Source organism: Malaya genurostris, chromosome 1 (genome assembly GCF_030247185.1).
Source record: "Malaya genurostris strain Urasoe2022 chromosome 1, Malgen_1.1, whole genome shotgun sequence".
NCBI classification, from domain to species: Eukaryota; Metazoa; Arthropoda; class Insecta; order Diptera; family Culicidae; genus Malaya; species Malaya genurostris.
The window spans coordinates 87,790,183-87,808,524 of NC_080570.1; the positions used below are offsets into that span (position 1 = coordinate 87,790,183).

The 18,342-nt window shown below is 37.0% G+C and overlaps 1 protein-coding gene across 7 annotated transcripts in view; it reads left to right on the forward strand.

The window, feature by feature from the left end:
• LOC131440668 (calpain-D) overlaps window positions 1-18,342 on the forward strand; it is a 314,742-nt gene that overhangs the window by 27,479 nt on the left and 268,921 nt on the right. For 6 of the 7 annotated variants that reach the window (XM_058612143.1, XM_058612141.1, XM_058612140.1 and 3 more), the window contains exon 2: window positions 4,571-4,713. The exons of the other annotated variant lie outside the window; for it this stretch is intronic. In XM_058612143.1, coding sequence (XP_058468126.1) covers window positions 4,632-4,713 — 82 coding nt within the window. In that variant the 5' untranslated portion in view covers window positions 4,571-4,631. The remainder of the gene's footprint in view (window positions 1-4,570; window positions 4,714-18,342) is intronic. 7 annotated transcript variants of the gene reach the window in all.

The following is an 18,342-nucleotide window of genomic DNA, read 5'->3' on the forward strand; positions in this document are numbered from 1 at the left end:
AATATCAATTAGTTGATCAATTGTATGAATTATGCAAGCATTCCCCTTTTCCACATTTTTCGCAAAAACAAAGAAGGCTTCACTTGATCTCGATTACTGTGAATTTCATACAGCGAAAAGTGCACTAATCTAACCAAACTGTTCTAGATTTGCACTAAACTGAGGATACTTCCTTTCGATTTGCGAACAACATATCCTAATAGTTCCTTAGAAAACTTTTAGAGCCATTAGAACGGCAGATTTTGTTTAATGCTCTCCACCGTTGCTTTTTCACCAATGGAAACAAATGACTGGCAGCTGTGACGTAATCGCTCTTGTCGGAGGCGAAACTAGCTTTGCAAACGACACAACAAGCGTCTGATCGCAGTGGCGATAGAATCCAAACTGATCCAATTTTTGTTGAGAGGCTTGTTTTTACCAGATTTCGTTTAGCTGAGGTTGACCAATCACACAGCTCAGGTTCCTGAGGAAAGTAGAGTCACTGCGAATGAGCTGATGGCTATTGAGAAAAAAATTTAAAAATATGAAGGCACCCGGTTTCGACAACACATTCAGCATTGAGCTGAAACTTTTGAGTATTCGCTCATTTGATTTTTTGCCTAAAATATTTAACAGGTGCTAGGATTGGATACTTCCCTTCAATGTGGAAGTTACCTTAAGTTATCCCAGTTTTGAAACCGGGTAAAGATCCTTTTCCTTTTTCAACAGCTATCGGCCTATCAGCTTACTCTCTGCCCTATCAAAGCTGTTTGAAAAATCAATACAAAGGAGAATTCTTGCTTTCGCTGATGAACAGGATATATTACTGGAAGAACAGTTTGGGTTCCGGAAAGGAAGATCCACCATCCACCAACTCACAAGGGTTAGCAACGTCATCCAGCAAAACAAATCAGTTTCCAAAACGACTGCCATGGCAATATTGGATATTGAAAAGATATTCGATAATGTGTGGCACGATGGCCTGGTGTTTAAACTGCATCGGTACAATTTTCCCATGTATCTTATTAAAATTATCAAAACTTATCTTGCAGATAGAGAATTCCAGGTTTTTCTGAATAATGCACCTTCAGAAAGATTTACTATTCTTGCTGATGTACCCCAAGAAAGTATCCTAGGTCCCATCCTATACAACATTTTTACATCCCACCTCTTCCGGTTGGTGGTGTTCTGTCACAATTTGCTGATGATACTGCCATTCTTTACAAAGGTCGTGTCATTAATCATAATTTCGGTCGTTCTTGCTTTTACGTCCTGGGTTGGCGGTTCAATGCATAGGGTGCAGCCCCGACCTGGAAGGATTCTTAGTGTCAGTAGGATCCATAGCCATGCAATGATTCTGTACGCTAAGAATCGGCTGCGAAATCTGTTGAAACAGAAAGGCCAAATTCCATCAAAGGAATGTATGCCAAGATTTTGCTTTGCTTTTAATTTATGACTTATACGTTGCTATAGGTTTCAGATACGACAATCTACCAAATCTGTTTGATGCCAAGATTTTGCTTTCCTTTTAATTTATGAATTTGCTAACACGTTGCTATAGGCTTCAGATACGACAATTTATATTTTCAGGAGTTGAAATTATATTTTCAGGAGTTTCTTTTGGGAAGTGTCAAAACAGATTTGGTAGATTGTCGTATCTGAAGCCTATAGCAACGTATAAGTCATAAATTAAAAGCAAAGCAAAATCTTGGCATACATTCCTTTGATAAAAGCAAAGCAAAATCTTGGCATTACATTCCTTTGATGGAATTTGGCCTTTCTGTTTCAACAGACTTCGCAGCCGATTCTTAGCGTACAGAATCATTGCGTTGCATTGCATTGAAGAAGGAAGGATCTTTCCCCGGTTTCAAAACTGGGATAACTTAAGCTAACTTCCACATTGAAGGGAAGTATCCAATCCCAGCACCTGTCAAGGCCATCGTCCAAGTACCATGCGCGCGGGTGGTTTTAGGAAATTTTTGATGGAAATTTTGAAAAATTTGACAAAACCAAAAACATACAGACCTTTGAAATACTTTTATCTATCTACAGGGTGAAAATGGCTGGAAAATTCGGAGGATTTTCCGAGTCTTATCGAAAATAGCTATGAAAAATGAGTGTTTTTGTGATCTTTCACAATTATCTGGAAAAATAAAGCGATGACATAAACTTTTTTTTTCAAATAAACTTTATTATGGATACACAGATTACATTCGGACACATTTTTGGAAAACCTTTTCACGCTTTTCATAGAAAATCCACGAATTTCAAAAATTTCCACGAAATCGGTTATATGAAATTCGTTGATTTTCCATGAAAAGCGTGAAAAGGTTTTCCAAGAATGTTTTCGAATGTGATCCTTGTTGCCAGCATGAGGTTTTTTTTGAAAAAAAAATTTCATTCCATCGAAATATTTTTTCAAATAATTGTGAAAAATTACAGAAAAAGCTCATTTTTTCAGCGCTATTTTTGATAAGACTCGTAAAATCCTCCGAATTTTTCAGTCATTTTCACCCTGTAGATAGATAAAAGTATTTCAAAGGTCTGTATGTTTTTGGTTTTGTCAAATTTTGCGAAATTTCCATCGAAAATTTCCTAAAACCACCCGCGCGCATGGTACTTGGACGATGGCCTTAAATATTTTAGCTAAGAAAACAAATGAGCGAATACTCAAAAGTTTCAGCTCAATGTTACACGGAGATTTGTCGTTATACATTTATTCGTAACAAGCAAAGCGTAAACCTTTCATTCGCAACAGCGAAGCGTCAACCTTTCATTCAATTCACTCACACATCAACGCATCAATAAGGAACGTTCGGAAATGATCCATTCAGTGAAGGGAAATGCCGCGTCTCGCGCCCATCAACTACGCAAAGCAACAAGAAGCCAGGATAGATCAGACAATACAACCGATTCAGCTATAAATACACTTTTTCAATAGATGTAAAATCAGTTTTTTCTTTTTGCGATGTTCTCCTAACCAGAGATAATTTTTTTTGTAGAAACAGACAATGAAAATTATAGAATGATAGTACTCAAGGGAGAGCAAGGATGTGAAAATATAGAACGGAAAAGAGAGACGTGACAGAGGGTCATTTAAGCAAGCAGAAAACTTCTAGTAACTTAACTTTTACCTTCTACCAGAGGAGTTGGGCTTAGGCATCTGAACAATGCGAATCACCCAAGTCTCTGGTATGTCGAAAAGTAGTGATAAAGGTCTTTTACCATTTACTATCCGAACCGGCAAAAGAAAAGTTACCAGAAGTTGTCACTTTCTACTTGCGACGGCATTCTCACACACAATGAGTTCTTCACTGCATGGATGTTTTTTCTTTATCTCTATACGGCTAGTTACTTTTCGACATACCAGAGACTTGGGTGATTCGCATTGTTCAGATGCCTAAGCCCAACTCCTCTGGTAGAAGGTAAAAGTTAAGTTACTAGAAGATTTCTGCTTGCTTAAATGACCCTCTGTCACGTCTCTCTTTTCCGTTCTATATTTTCATATCCTTGCTCTCCCTTGAGTACTATCATTCTATAATTTTCATTGTCTGTTTCTACAAAAAAAAAAAACTCTGGTTAGGAGAACATCGCAAAAAGAAAAAAGAAATATTGACTACTAAACTTAGTCGTTAAAAAAAATAAAAAGTGTAAAATCAGTATTTTTGAATAGAAGAACATTAAAAAGCAAATGAACTAATCGAAACGCGCTTGGCCAGATTGACTTTGTCTTTCGCTTGCTTTCGGAGTCTTCCAGTGACTTTTCTTCGATCGATATTTTTTTTTGTTTCAATTATAGAGGTTTTAACATTGTGGTCATTCACCTCTTCGGACCAGAAAAGTTTTCTGACGCTATGTGCGGGGTTGGGAATCGAGCCCAGGTGGGCAGCGTGAAAGGCATCCCATACCCATCACGCTATACCCGTTCCCTTCGATCGGTATTGTTTTGATGCTTCAGTACAGTCGTTGCAAAGAGTTCTTCTTCTTGTGGTACTCCAAGAGATGCAAGTATTCCAGTAGGTAGCAGTTGAGTATTTGTTTTCATCGAACGTTGGCGCAAGCCAACAACTGAAAATATTTGTATTTTTTTTTATTTTTTGTACATGTTATCATGAATCATAAAACATGCAACCGTTCCAAATTTTTGGTAAGATTCCACAAAAATGTATTTCTGTAATATTCGGTAAGTCTTTTTTATAAAAACTAGGGATAAAATTCGCTCAAACTAAATAAAATTTTCTGAAATGTGGAAAAGCATGTCAGTTTCGTTTGTATTCACATTATCCAGTTATACCTCTGACATTACCCACCCATCTTTTTTCTTTGAATGAAAATATTTTTTAGGCATTTCAAAAGAAATTTAAAAATTTGTTATTAAAAAATGATTCTGTGAGTTAACATTAATTTGAACTATATGAATAAGAACAATTAATATAAATAGTTGTGTGAGCACTTTATTTTGCTTATCAGTTTTCACAGAATAACGCGTTTAAATTGTAAAAACCATTAAATTTATGAATAAATAATAAATCTGTTACAGTTGTGCATCTTCATAATCATAAATAAATTCATTTTTTCTTGACTCATCTAGATCGCTAAAACTAACTGAACGCATCTGGACCTGCTTAAACTGTACCTACGCTTACAACTCAATGTTTTCCGAGCAATGCAACTTATGCCATTCGATGAAAAGTAACATAAACATGATTACAAAGTGTAAAATAAATTGTCCTGGTAAGTATATGGTAAAACATATAGAACCTTCGTGAGCTTGTTTTAGGTTTTAATCAGCAGCTAACAAAAAAAAAAAGATTGAAAAAAATGACAATGGCAACTTCGATATGAATAGCTAGGGAAAACTTACTGGCCTGAAAGTAAAAGCCGTAAACAGTTCTTTCGGATAGAGTCATTGGTTCTAAGGCTTTGAACCATTTCGCGATTAATTTTAACCTTTGGTTGAAATCTGACACTTGAGTGGTTATTTTGTGTCGAGTAGTTAAATTTAACTAAAACGGACCCTCTTCAAAATTTCACGGAAGGAAAGTTGTTTGGGTTTATTTTCCACTGGAAAAAATTTCAACTAAAGAATTAATATTAGAATTTTCATTGCAAGATTTTTTTCAGTGTCGCAAATTACCATCGATCTGTCAAATATAACCATGCTCTCGAGCAGGGTTATTTTTGACGACATCAAATTAACTGCTCGAGTGTCAGATTTTAACCAAAAGTTCAAATTAACCGCGAAATGGTTCACAGCCTAAAAAGGGTCTACCCAAATTATCAGATTCGAATGAATTCCGAATCAATTCCATGTGGAAATTATAATGAATTTCGATTAAATTCCAACTCCAATGCTACAACCGATTCCGAAAGAATTTCGCCTACAACCAGTTGATTCGAAAATCTGTCGGAATTGAGTGAGTGCGGACTGAATTGTTAATTACTTTTCTTCTTATTCTCTCCAGATTTTGCACGTTTTCGTGCTGATTTTCAGTTTATTTTTTAATAGAAACATTACATATCTAAATATATAGATTTAAATCTTCTAGATTTTCTGGTAATAACATAGCTAGTTATTTACTTATACTTATTTATTTATACAGAACTAGGATATACAGAACTGGCCAGTTCTTCTTAGAATTCCAGCATAAACTATTGAAATTATCCATTCCTCTAGCTGGAGTGTAGTGAAATGGCGTAAGTCGCCTAATAAAAAAAAGTTCAACGGTGGTCCTTCGTTGGTCCAATACCTTGGATCGTTGGTCCAATGAAAGTCCAATCAATCGTTCAACGGGTAGCCAACACGGGACCTTCGTTTGCCGACTCTGAAACAGACCGTTGTTACAAATGTCATTTTTTTCGTTCAACAAACCCGGCAGACTCAAGAAAAAAAAGATTGAAAAGAAAATGACAATGGCAACTGCGATATGAATAGCTAGGGAAAACTTACCGCAGACACAGGTTTCTAAAGACTGAATTGGAAGTAAATACCGTAAACAGTTCTTTCGGATATAGTCAATGGTTCTAAGGCTGTGAACCATTTCGCGGTTAATTTTAACTTTTGGTTGAAATCTGACACTTGAGTGGTTATTTTGTATCGAGTAGTTAAATTTAACTAAAACGGCCCATTTCAAAATTTGACGGACGGAAAGTTGTTTGGGTTTATTTTCCAGTGGAAATAATTTCAACTAAAGAATTTATACTAGAATTTTCATTGCAAGATTTTTTTCAGTGCCGGAAAATAACCATGCTCTCGAGCAGGGTTATTTTTGACGACATCAAATTAATTCCCGATTTTTGACGTTTTCGTTCTGATTTTCAGTTAATTTTCAAACGAAAACATTATATAACTGACATTCAGTAAAAACCATTCATGCGAAGAGGTTGTGTTTCGATTGTACTGGCTCGTGAGTTAACGGCTGCTACCGAGACAATTCTAAGCGTCAGGTAGTTAAACCACAGACTAACAGACAGGACACTCAAATTAGATTCTTCAATCATTTTAACAGTCATTTCGAATATTCCTTTATTTGGGACAGTACTCACATGTGTCATGATGGCGCCACGTTACCCTATCAGAAACATCCTGTCTGTCATCTAGACTGTGTTTTATTTTTTCATTTACCAACAGAGTTGCCATTCATACATAATTACCTGTAATGTATTGATTTGTATACGTCCATGCGAATTTCATGCAGGATACAGATTTAATACATATTGTCAAAACTATATACATAATTGTGCCTACTTCTCATCCTCCAACGCAATACAAAATCGAACCCGTTTTGTTACAATATTTACTTGCTTCTGGTCTGCCGCCACTTAATTTCGGGTGAAAACTACCAACACAATAAAACTAGTCTAGATGAACAACGTTGAGTCAAATAAATGGTTTCCTTCCAACATCGCGAAAAAGTTAAATATATTATCAACGTTATCCAATAATTTATTGTGACGATTCATTTTCAAATATTTTGATAAAATCAGGCATCCCTGCAAGCAGCTGATTGGTGTTGACAAACGAAGGGAAACCAACTAGTAAAAAAAACTTGTACATAACACAAGGGGTGTACAGATAGTAAATAGTTCGCGCAGTACAATATAGGTGGAACTAGTGCATCACGAAAAATAATTTTTATTAGAATTTACTCATACTGTCATGTCTGTTAGTCTGTGGTTAAACTGCTCACAGCAAACTCCCGACTGGAGCTGGCAACGAAGGCCATCCTGTTCATACGCACAGAGGTGTAAAGACACAGAGGTGCAATAGCATAGAAGTGACGAGTCACAGAGGTGCCATCGCAAAAAGGTGCGAATACGAAGGGGTACAAAGGCACAGAGGTGCTAAAGCAACCCAGACTGATCTACCCGGTACCAGAATTTGTACGCTGCGTAGGATCTAAACACTGCAAGTATCACATTTGATCGCCACCAAGAGCAAAAGCACTGTACCTGGGGTCAGGTACAGGCAGCACACCAAGTTCAGTGGTGTCCACAACGATGGCAGAGAAACCGAGATAGCAGAAAACGACAGAAGACAGCCAATTGGAAACAACAGAAGACTGCCAATTGGAAATCGTTGGATGAACTTCACGTCGTTCTTTACGATAAAGGAACAGAGACATCAGCTACAAGGTAGATTTAATTTAATTTTTTTTGTCGTGAATACGACTTACTTTACTATGGGGTGCCTTTTCAAAATTTACCCTCTGAGAGAGTGATAAGTTTTTGATCGTGAATATCTCTTGTTGTATCTAACGAATCAACATAATTTTTGCTACATGCCATCGGAAATATGATCACAATTTTATGATAAAATTTTCAGTTGTGTGGCATAATCTCAAATAGTTCAAAATTCAACTTTTCTGAAATGTTTGGTATAAACGAGTATCAAAGAGGATAATTCATATGGCGCGATTGCCTTTCTCGTATTTTGAAAGCTCATAGCTCAGTGATCTGTGGAAGGATTTATATAATCTAACTACCAATAGAATCGAAATTTTTCAACTTAAACGTGTATAGCAAAAGCATTGAAGTATTTCAATAGTACACTATTGAAAAACCTATCTCATTTGACCCATGTCAACACCAGCCAATCAGAACGCGTTCTGAGGAAGAGAACAAAATAGCTGTTGCTGTACAACAAATCGTCCGAGAAAAATGTTCCGAAAAGTGATGAATATCGCAGTGAGTTCCTCAATTTGGTCCTTCTGAATGCTAGAAACGAATCCCTACAGCATATTGATAGTTTCTTTCAATAAATTATGCAAATCCGAAATGAAATAACCGACATTAAAATTCTGTATGCGGCTATTTTTATAGCCGTTAGGACCGCCCATTAGTGAAAAAGCTACAAACGAAATCACATAAAAGGAAATCTCTTAACAAAAATTGAATCAGTTTGGACTCTATCGCCACTGCGAGCAGATGTGTTTTGTGTCGTCTGCACAGCTAGTTTCGCTTTCGACAAGAGCGATTACGTCACAGTTGCCAGTCATTAGCATTGGGAAAAAACAACAACGGTGGAGAGCATTACACAATATCAGCCGTTCTAATGGCTCTAAAATTTTTCTAAAAAACTATTAGGATTTGTTTTTCGCAAATCGCAGGTAATTACCCTCAGTTTAGTGCAAATCAAGAATAATTTGGTTAGATTTGTGCACTATACGCTGTGTAAAATTCACAGTAATCGAGATCAAGTGAAGCCTTTTTTTTTGCGAAAAATATTCCAGAGTTTAATGTCGTAGAGAATTACGTAATTTGACCCTTCTGAATGCTGGAAATGAATCCCTACAGCATATTGATAGTTTTTTCAATAAATTATGCGAATCCGAAATGAAATAATCGACAATAAAATTCTATATGCGGCTATTTTTATAGCCGTTAGGACCGCCCATTAGTGAAAAAGATACAAACGAAATCACATAAAAGGAAATCTCTTAACAAAAATTCAGTTTGGATTCAATCGCCACTGCGAGCAGATGTGTTTTGTGTCGTCTGCAAGCTTTCGACAAGAGCGATTACGTCACAGCTGCCAGTCATTAGCATTGGGAAAAAACAACGGTGGAGAGCATTGCACTATATCAGCCGTTCTAATGGCTCTAAAAGTTTTCTAAAGAACTATTAGGATTTGTTGTTTGCAAATCGTAGGGAATTATCCTCAGTTTACTGCAAATCAAGAATAGTTTGCTTAGATTTGTGCACTTTTCGCTGTGTGAAATTCACAGTAATCGAGATCAAGTGAAGCCTTTTTTTTGCGAAAAATGTTCCAGAGTTTAATGTCGTAGAGAATTACGCTATTTGACTCTTCTGAATGCTGGAAACGAATCCCTACAGCATATTGATAGTTTCTTTCAATAAAATATGCAAATCCGAAATGAAATAATCGACATTAAAATTCTGTATGCGGCTATTTTTATAGCCGTTAGAACCGCCCATTAGTGAAAAAGCTACAAACGAAATCAGGTAGAAACAAGCCTCTCAACAAAACTTGAATTAGTTTGGATTGTATCCAGAGTTGCCAGGTTATTTTTTCAAAAATCTGTCAAAACTCAAAAATTTATCTGGATTTGTCTGAGTCTACCATGTACAAGGAAATTTTTGCCGGGCTTCATTTTCAGTGAACGACAAAAAAATAAAAAAAAGGTCTTCCCACCTATCGTATAGATGCCAAACCCGTAAAGATCTAGCGAGATCTGAAAAAATCTAGGAAAATTTGGAAAATCTGGTTAGTTTGAGTGTCTGGTGAAATTAAAATTCTGTATGTGCTATTTTTATAGCTGTTAGGACCGCCCATTAGTGAAAAAGCTACAAACGAAATCAGGTAGAAACAAGCCTCTCAACAAAACTTGAATCAGTTTGGATTGTATCGCCACTGCGAGCAGATGTGTTTTGTGTCGTCTGCACAACTAGTTTCGCTTTCGACAAGAGCGATTACGTCACAGCTGCCAGTCATTAGCATTGGGAAAAAAACAACGGTGGAGAGCATTGCACAAGATCAGCCGTTCTAATGACTCTAAAAGTTTTCTAAAGAACTATTAGGATTTGTTGTTTGCAAATCGTAGGGAAATATCCTCAGTTTACTGCAAATCAAGAACAGTTTGCTTAGATTTGTGCACTTTTCGCTGTGTGAAATTCACAGTAATCGAGATCAAGTGAAGCCTTTTTTTGCGAAAAATGTTCCAGAGTTTAATGTCGTAGAGAATTACGCAATTTGACTCTTCTGAATGCTGGAAACGAATCCCTACAGCATATTGATAGTTTCTTTCAATAAAATATGCAAATCCGAAATGAAATAATCGATATTAAAACTCTGTATGCGGCTATTTTTATAGCCGTTAGGACCGCCCATTAGAATCGAGATCAAGTGAAGCTTTATTTGTTTTTGCGAAAAATGTGAAAAAGGGGAATGCGTGCATAATTCATACAATTGATATTCGGAAGTGTTAAGGAACATGTCAGTTGTTTTCGTATTCACGACATCCAGTTATGTCTCTGATATTACCCACCCGCTTTTTTTATTTTTCTTATATATAAAATTTGACTAAACATAAGTTTTCATTTTGGTATTATTAATTTACAAAAAAATATCAATGTAATGGATGATCTCATGGAAGATCATCCGATTCCGGATACTAGGAAGAGCTTAAATACTCCGAGGGCTAAACATTATCCACAGGGTACCACTGGGCCATGGATAGTCTATCTTCGAAAAAAAAAAGATTTTCAATTTGATGCAAATTACAAAGGATTTGACATCACATTTCTCTGAAGTTAAAGAAATATGTAAAGTTAATAGATATAAAATTCGAGTTGTTGTCAACGACTTGAAACAGGCAAACGATATTGTAACCTGTAATTTATTTGCTATTGAATATCGAGTTTACATTCCATCGAAGGAGGTGGAAATTGACAGTGTTGTGACTGAAGCAAGTCTGACAGCCGATGATTTACTTAAAAATGGAGTTGGTCGTTTTAAAAACTCCATGCTTGAGGGAGTTAAGATACTCGAGTGCAAGCAATTGTACTCAGCATTTATTGTCGATGGAAAAAAGTCTTATCGTCCCTCAGATTCGTTTCGCGTAACATTTGCCGGATCTGCATTGCCTCGCCATGTCTATATCGATAAAATTCGTCTTCCTGTTCGGCTTTTCGTACCGCATGCTATGAATTGCACGAACAGTAAAAGATTCGAGCATACAGCTACTTACTGTAGTAATAAGTCCAAATGCATAAAATGTCAAGGGCCTCATAAGAATAATCTTTGCGATAAAGATGTTGACAAATGTGTTTATTGTGGGAAGAGTCCTCATGATGATCTTTCAGTATGCGTTGCATTTAAGTTGCGTAAAGACAAAATGAAGCTTTCTTTAAAATCACGGTCTCAGCGCACATATGCAGAAATGCTTAAAACGGTCATACATGTCTTCCCTTTGGAAACCGAAAACGGTTTTTCAAATCTTGCGGAGCCAGAGGAATCTGACTCTGACGGAAATAGTGAAGATACCTCGTTTGCCACTCCTCAAGGGTCTGTTAAGAGGAGATTACCAAACCACAAAATACCAAAAAGACACCTAAAATTACACCTTCAAAAAAAGATCACCGTGTTAAAGCTAAAAAGCCAAATTTAAAACCAAAAACTGTGCCTCCTGGTTTGTCAAATTCACAAAACAATCCAGGAACTAGCTGTAGAAAGGCAATAATCCAGTGGGCTCCGTTTCACATTCACCAACAGGATTACTGAAGTTTTCAGAAATTGTAGAATGGATTTTCGCAGCATTCAATATTTCTGAACCTCTAAAGATCATCATAACGGCTTTTCTTCCAATAGCTAGAACATTTTTGAAAAAGTTATCAGCTCAATGGCCAGCTCTCTAAGGTTTTGTATCATTTGATGGATAATTTATCATCCGCTGCAAGTTGGACAACGACAGTTTAATGAAATTTTCGAAGTCCTTCCTGCTCCACGTTTGATTTTAGGAGATTTCAATTCGCACGGGATGATGTGGGGCTCCGTTTACAATGATAGCAGATCATCTCTAATATATAATATTTGCGACAATTTTAGCATGACGGTACTAAATATGGGTAGCATGACACGGATCCCAAGACCTCCTGCACGTCCAGGTGCATTAGATTTATCTCTTTGCTCGGCTTTAATTCGACTAGATTGCACCTGGAAAGTATTTCCTGATTTACACGGTAGTGATCATCATCTCAATTAGCAGTAACAAAGGCATTGCTAATTCAGTTAATATTCCTTATGATTTGACAAAAAAATATTGACTGGATTAAATACCAAAGTAATATTTCAAGTGTCTTAACTTTAACGGAAGAGCTACCCCCCCTTGAAGAATATGACTTCCTCGTTTGTTCGATTCTGGAGGCCGCAGAACAATCCCATACCAAACGATTTCTTGACCCATCGTCTAACAGAAGGCCTCCAAACCCTTGGTGGGACAAAGAGTGATCAGATGCTAAACACGCGAAACAAAATGCTTTCAAGACGTTTTTAAAACGAGGAGGAAGAACTCCTCAGAATTTTGAAAAATTCGTTACTTTAGAAACCAAGTACAAGAGCATACTTCGGGCCAAGAAATGTAGCTATTGGAGACATTTTGTCGAAGATTTGTCAAGAGAAACCTCAATGAGCACTCTTTGGAATACGAATGAGGAATGAGGAAATCGTAACGACGAATGAGGAATCGTAACGTAGGAAATGAGAGTGAGGAATGCTCGAACCTATGGATATTTGATTTTGCGAGGAAAGTTTGTCCAGGTACTGTTCCTACGCATAGCATTATTAGGGAATCTTTTCCCTGAACCTTTTTTCTTGGGCAAAATAAAACAGTGTCTGAACGACATATTGAATAATAATTATCAAATCACAATAGTTTGGGTCCCGTCTCATTGCTCCATTCCAGGCAATGAAAGAGCCGATATTTTAGCCAAACGTGGTGCTATTGAGGGTGAAATTTATGAGAGACCAATTGCTTTCAACGAATTCTGTAGCGCGTCTCGCCAAAGCTTCTTGGGATAGAGATGATCTGGGTCGATGGATGCACTCGATTATTCCGAAAATATCGAAAAAGGCATGGTTAAGGGAACTGGATGTGAGTAGAGATTTCATTCGTGTGATGTCCAGACCAATGTCCAATCACTACACGTTAGATGTACATCTCCTTCGATTTGGACTTTCCGAGACTAATCATTGTGCTTGTGACGAAGGTTACCGCGATATTGACCATGTCGTTTGGACATGCGTGGAGTATCGTGATGTCTGATCTCAACTAATAAATTCCTTGCGTACCCAAGGTAGACTATCCAATGTCCCAGTTCGCGACATTCTTGCTTGTTCCTTACATAAAACTTCTTTATTATTTCATTAAGTCCATTGGAGTTCCAATTTAAATTTCATTTTATATTAGAAATAAGTGTTTTCTCTTTCATGAGTTCAACCAATAGCCAGCTATCTTATATTAAATAAAAGTGATGAACTGATGCAAACAAACCTGAAATAGTTATAAGATCATGTACAAAATAAATGTATTTTATTTAATGTAATTTATAATAGCAACTCGCTTGATAAAAACAGTGTTTAGATTAACTAATGAATACCAACATACTAATATGATATTCGAAATGTATTAGGTTTAAAGTACTATGTATTGTGGGTGCCACGGCGAAGAAAAATTTATGTTTATTGCCTATGAAATAAACGTATTTATGAAAAAATAAAAAAATTTAAATCTTCATGTTTTCCGGATATACAGAACTAGTTAATAACCAGTTTTTCTTAGGCTGTGAACCATTTCGTGGTTAATTTGAACTTTTGGTTGAAATCTGACACTTGAGCTCTCGAGCAGGGTTATTTTTGACAACATCAAATTAACCGCTCGAGTGTCAGATTTTAACTAAAATTTTAAATTAACCGCGAAATGGTTCACAGCCTTAAAAGTACGGGTGTGTAATGTCAGAGGCATAACTGGATGTCGTGAATACGAATAAAACTGACACGATTTCTTTACACTTTCGAATTCAAATTGATAGTTGGTCGATTGTGTGAATTGTGAAACTTTCCCCCTTTTCACTACTAAAGTTTTGCACGATTTTTGACGTCGATTATCTCATTTTGGTTTTGCATATTTCATTGAAAGAAACTATCAAGATGCTGTACAGGATTCATTCCTGCCTTTTAGAAGGACCAAATTGTGAAATTCTCCACGATATTTAGCACAGATCGAAACAATTTTTCTCAAACGATTTTCGCACAGCGAAAAGTGCACGAAGGAAATCAAATTATTTTGGATTTCAACTAAACTGATGATTTCTACCTTCGATTTGCAAAAAAGTAATCTTAATTTTTTTAGATAACATTTAGAGCCATTAAAACGGCTGATTTTATATAATGCTGTCAACTATTCGTTTCTTGTTTTTTTTCTCTTCAATGCAAACCATCAGCAGCTGATGCAATCTTGCTTGAATTGAAACTTTGCGAACAAACCGACACATACGCATGCAGTGCAAATGATACGAAACTGGTTTAATGCGTCTTCTCGCCTTGACGACCGGAAGGCAAATGAGAACTACGACCTGAGCGTTTGAGGTTTTTAACCACGCAGAAGGTGCGCTCTCCGATGCCGCTGTTTGAATGCGTCTGCTCGCCCCGGCGTCTTCTTTCATCCAACGCACAAGAAGAAATGATCGATTTTCGACCACGGTTCCCTTTATACGTTCAGTTGAAGATATGTGTCTGACAGATCGGCTGAAAAGTTCGTATCGTTTCTATGAGAGGGCGCCACTAGAATTAAATCCATACCATTTTCAGTTAGTACCAACCTTCAAAAGATACGTGTATAAATTTGACAGCTGTCTGATTATTAGTTTGTGAGATATTGCATTTTGAGTGAAGATACTTTTGTTATTGTGAAAAAAATGGAAAAAAAGGAATTTCGTGTGTTGATGAAACACTACTTTTTGATGATAAAAAGTGCCGCCGATACCAAAAAATGGCTTGATGAGTGTTATCAAGACTCTGCACCGGGCGAAGCAACAGTTCGTAAGTGGTTTGCAAAATTTCGTACTGGTCATATGAGCACCGAAGACGATGAACGCAGTGGACGTCCAAAAGAGGCTGTTACCGATGAAAACGTGAAAAAAATCCACAAAATGATTTTCAATGACCGTGAAGTGAAGTTGATCGAGATAGCTGACACCCTAAAGATATCAAAGGAACGTGTTGGACATATTATTCACGAATATTTGGATATGAGAAAGCTTTGTGCAACATGGGTGCCGCGTGAGCTCACAATCGATCAAAAACAACAACGAATTGATGATTCTGAGCAGTGTTTGGAGCTGTTATATCGAAATAAAACCGATTTTTTTCGTCGATATATAACAATGGACGAAACATGGCTCCATCACTTCACTCCGGAGTTCAATCGACAGTCAGCTAAGTGGACTGGACGCGATGAACCGAACCCAAAACGTGGAAAGACTCAACAACCGGCCGGTAAGGTTATGGCGTCTGTATTTTGGGATTCGCATGGTATAATTTTCATCGACTACCTTGAAAAGGGAAAAACCATCAACAGTGACTATTATATAGCGTTGTTAGAGCGTTTGAAAGACGAAATTTCAAGAAACGACCTCATTTGAAGAAGAAAAAGGCGGATGGGTAATGTCAGAGACATAACTGGATGTCGTGAATACGAAAACAACTGACACAACACTTCCGAATATCAATTAGTTGATCAATTGTATGAATTATGCAAGAATTCCCCTTTTCCACATTTTTCGAAGGCTTCACTTGATCTAGATTGCTGTGAATTTCACACAGCGAAAAGTGCACAAATCTAACCAAACTGTTCTAGATTTGCACTAAACTGAGGATATTTCCCTTCGATTTGCGAACAACAAATCCTAATAGTTCCTTAGAAAACTTTAATAGCCATTAAAACGGCTGATTTTGTGCAATGCTCTCCACCGTTGCTTTTTCACTAATGCAAACAAATGACTGGCAGCTGTGACGTAATCGCTCTTGTCAGAGGCGAAACTAGCTTTGCAAACGACACAAAATGCGACACAAAAGGCGATGGAATCCAAACTGATCCAATTTTTGTTAAGAGGTTTCTATTTACGTGATTTTTTTTGTAGCTTTTTCACCAATGGGCGGTCCAAACGGCTATAAAAAGAGCCGCATATAGAATTTTAATTTCGATATTTCATTTCGGATTTGCATTTCATTGAAAGAAACTATCCGGATGCTGTACGGGATTCATTCCTGCCTTTCAGAAGGACCAAATTGTGAAAGTTACTACGATATTAAACACTGTTCGGAACATTTTCTCGAACGATTTGTTGTACAGCAACAGATATTTTGTTCTCTTCCTCAGAACGCGTTCTGATTGGCTGGTGTTGACATGGGTCAAATGAGACAGGTTTTTCAATAGTGTACTATTGAAATACTTCAATGCTTTTTCTTTATACGCTTAAGTTGAAAAATTTCGACTCTATTGGTAGTTAGATTATATAAATCCTTTCAGAGATCACTGAGCTATGAGCTTTAAAAATACGAGCAAGGCAAACGCGCCTTATGAATTATCCTCTTTGATACTCGTTTATACCAAACATTAATTTTGAATTATTTGAGATTATGCTACACAACTGAATATTTTATCATAAAATTGTGATCATATTTCCGATGGCATGTAGCAAAAATTATGTTGATTCGTTAGATACAACAAGAGATATTTATGATCAAAAACTTATCACTCTCTTAGAGGGTAAATTTTGAAAAGGCACCCCATAGTAAAGTAAGTCGTATTCACGACAAAAAGTCATCAAGACAATGCACCGTGTCACAAGTCGATGAAAACCATGCTGAAATTGAACGAATTGGGCTTCGAATTGCTCCCTCATCCACCGTATTCTCCAGATTTTGCCCCCAGTGACTTTTTCTTGTTCTCAGACCTCAAGAGAATGCTCGCTGATAAAAAATTTAGAAGCAATGAAGAGGTAATCACTGAAACTGAGGCCTATTTTGAGGCAAAGGACAAATCGTACTACAAAAATGGTATCGAAAAGTTGGAAGATCGCTATAATCGTTGTATCGCCTCTGATGGCAATTACGTTGAATAATAAAAAAAATTTTGGCAAAAAAATGTGTGTTTCTATTAAACGATACGAACTTTTCAGCCGAACTGTTACAACCGGTTGATTCGAAAATCTGTCGGAATTGAGTGAGTGCGGACTGAATTGTCAATTAGTTTTCTTAATTTTACCCGATTTTGCACGTTTTCGTGCTGATTTTCAGTTTATTTTTTAATAGAAACATTACATATCTGAATATATAGATTTAAATCTTCTAGATTTTCTGGTAATAACATAAAAAGTTATTTACTTATACTTATTTAATAATACAGAACTAGGATATACATAACTGGTTATTTGCCAGTTCTTCTTAGAATTCCAGGATAAACTATTGAATTTAGCTGAAAATTAACCTTAGTCAGCATCATCCATTCCTCTAGCTGGAGTGTAGTGAAACGTTGGATCATTGGTCCAATGAAAGTCCAATCAATCGTTCAACGGGTAGCCAACACGAGACCTTCGTTTGCCGATTCTGAAACAGACCATTGTACCGAATGTCATTTTGTCGTGAATACGACTTACTTTACTATGGAGTGCCTTTTCAAAATTAGCCATATGGAAGAATGGGCAGAACTTAATCGTGAAAATCTCGACTTGTATTAAATGCAGCAACATAATTCTTTTACCATTTCATCAAAAATATGATCATGAATTTAGGATAATATTTTGAACAGTGTGAGATAACCAAAAACAACTCAAATATTAACTTTTCTCAAACTTTGAAAACAGCGCGGAAAACTCTTTACTTTTGCTTGGCTTTTTCGCGCAAGGACGACGATTTTGAGGTAGTCAGGCACATATCTTCACCTGACTGCGTATAAAAGGGGAACCGTGGTCGAAATTCGATCATTTCTTCTTATGCGTTGGATGCAAGCAGACGTCGTGGGACCAGCAGCTTCGGAGAGTGCACCTTCTGCGTGGTTAAAAACCTCAAACGATCAGGTCGAAACTCTCATTTAGACTTCAGTCGTGGAGCAGTCGTCGATGAAAGCAGACCTTTTGCGTGGTATAAAGCCTCAAACGCTCAGATCGTGCTCTCATTTAGACTTCAATCGTCGGGAGCAGCGGTCGTCAATAATGAGAGCAGATCTTTTGCGTGGTGCCGAACCTCAAACGCTTAGGTCGTGCTCTCATTTGGACTTCAATCGTCAGGTGGAGCAGTCGTCGATGAAAGCAGACCTTTTGCGTGGTGCCAAACCTCAAACGCTT